The sequence below is a fragment of the Miscanthus floridulus genome, chromosome 10 (assembly GCF_019320115.1).
Source record: "Miscanthus floridulus cultivar M001 chromosome 10, ASM1932011v1, whole genome shotgun sequence".
Lineage (NCBI taxonomy): Eukaryota > Viridiplantae > Streptophyta > Magnoliopsida > Poales > Poaceae > Miscanthus > Miscanthus floridulus.
In genome coordinates, this window is record NC_089589.1 from 18569233 (window position 1) to 18570795 (window position 1563).

The window sequence follows — 1563 nt, forward strand, 5'->3', positions numbered from 1 at the left end:
CATGTCTGTTTATATTTGATATAAATCGTCCGAGCAGTAGTGTATAGCTGAGTCCCCAGCCCTAGCTAGCCTGTTAACCAGAACGTAGGGCATAGGGGCCGTGTGCTTGTGGGAAGAACAAGACGTTGCTAAGGAACCGCTGCCGACCACCCATGACGCAGAGGGCGGACGCTCATGCACGTGCAGGGAGAAGTCAGAGACAGGGTCGTCTCTGGAGGCATCCGAGCATCAACGTGTCTGTTCGGGCATTTGCTTTAGGCGTTGTTGGCATGTCATCTTTAAGATGTTGTACGCGTAAACAAGATCACTTAGAAAAAAGCACAGAGATAACAATATGCAGAAACATTAGAACAAAAAATTTATTGAATACTCAAATGCGAACGGTACATATCTTTGAAAGGAGAACCTTCGAGGGTAGAAGCGCCTAAGAAGGTCAATGTGCTAAGAATTTGGGACATATCTTTCATCCATGTCGCATAGCCTATAGGAACCTGGTCGGGTGACCGCCTTGACGATGAAGGGGCCTCCCAAGGTGAAGATAACTTGTGCATCCTGTCAGTCTTCTACTTCTTGCGGAGCACTAGGTCTCCGACCACGAAGAACCGATCGTTGACATTGTGGTTGTAGTATCTTTGCATACTATCAAGGTACTTTGCTATCTGAACACATGAAACTAGGCGCTCCTCCTCTAGGCTATCCAACTCAGCAAGCCGGGATTGGTCAGAGTTTTCTTCATTGTAGTTCTCCACCCTAGGTGCTCGGAAAGCGACGTTAGCTGGTAAAACGGCCTCAGAGCCAAAAACCATGAAGTGTGGGGAGATGCTGGTGTTGCGACTAGGCTGGGTCCTTAGTCCCCAGACCACAGCTGGCAATTCCTTGAGCCACTTGCCGGGGTGCTCCTGCTTGTTCGTGTAGAGCCTTTTCTTCAATGCGTCGAGAATCATGCCATTGGCGCGTTCAACTTGGCCATTAGCCCTGGGGTGCGCGACCGAGACGTACTTAACTGAGATGCATCTTTCATCGCAGAAGTCCCAGAAATTAGCACCAGTGAACATGGACCCCAAGTCGGTGATGATGCTGTTCGGAAGGCCAAACCGGTGAATGATGTCATCAAGCAGCTCGGCTGCCTTCTTCGCTGTAGCTTGGACCATGGGTTTATATTCGATCCACTTGGAGAATTAGTCAATGCAGACATAGACCCAATGGAAGCCTCCCGACATGGGCTTGAAGGGTCTGATCATATCAAATCCCCAGCATGCGAAGGGCCAAGACGCAGGAATCGTTTGCAAGGCCTGGGTCGAGACGTGGATTTGCTTAGCGAAAAACTGACAATTCTCGCACCGGCAAACAAAGGCCTCGGCGTCGGTGACTGCAGAAGGCTAATAGAATCTAGCTCGGAAGGCTTTATCGACCAGTGTTCTAGAGGCTACGTGATTGCCACAAGTGCTGGCATGGATCTCCTTGAGTATTTTCTCGCCCTCTTCCACGGAGACGCACTTCTGAAGTAGCTCTCCCTTAGCGTTCTTGCGATATAACTTCCCTTCAACTAGGACGTAATGCTTG

At 49.7% G+C, this 1563-nt stretch overlaps 1 protein-coding gene across 1 annotated transcript; it reads right to left on the reverse strand.

Annotated features, from left to right (window-relative positions):
* Positions 1-563: 563 nt before the first annotated feature.
* Positions 564-1151, reverse strand: LOC136488110 (uncharacterized). The gene has a single exon (XM_066485143.1). The coding sequence runs from the start codon at positions 1149-1151 to the stop codon at positions 564-566; it is 588 nt and encodes a 195-aa protein (XP_066341240.1).
* Positions 1152-1563: the final 412 nt, after the last annotated feature.

What these genes read in the sequence shown, in the direction of transcription:
- LOC136488110 (XM_066485143.1), bottom strand. Translation starts at nt 1,151, where the DNA reads ATGGTCCAAGCTACAGCGAAGAAGGCAGCCGAGCTGCTTGATGACATC.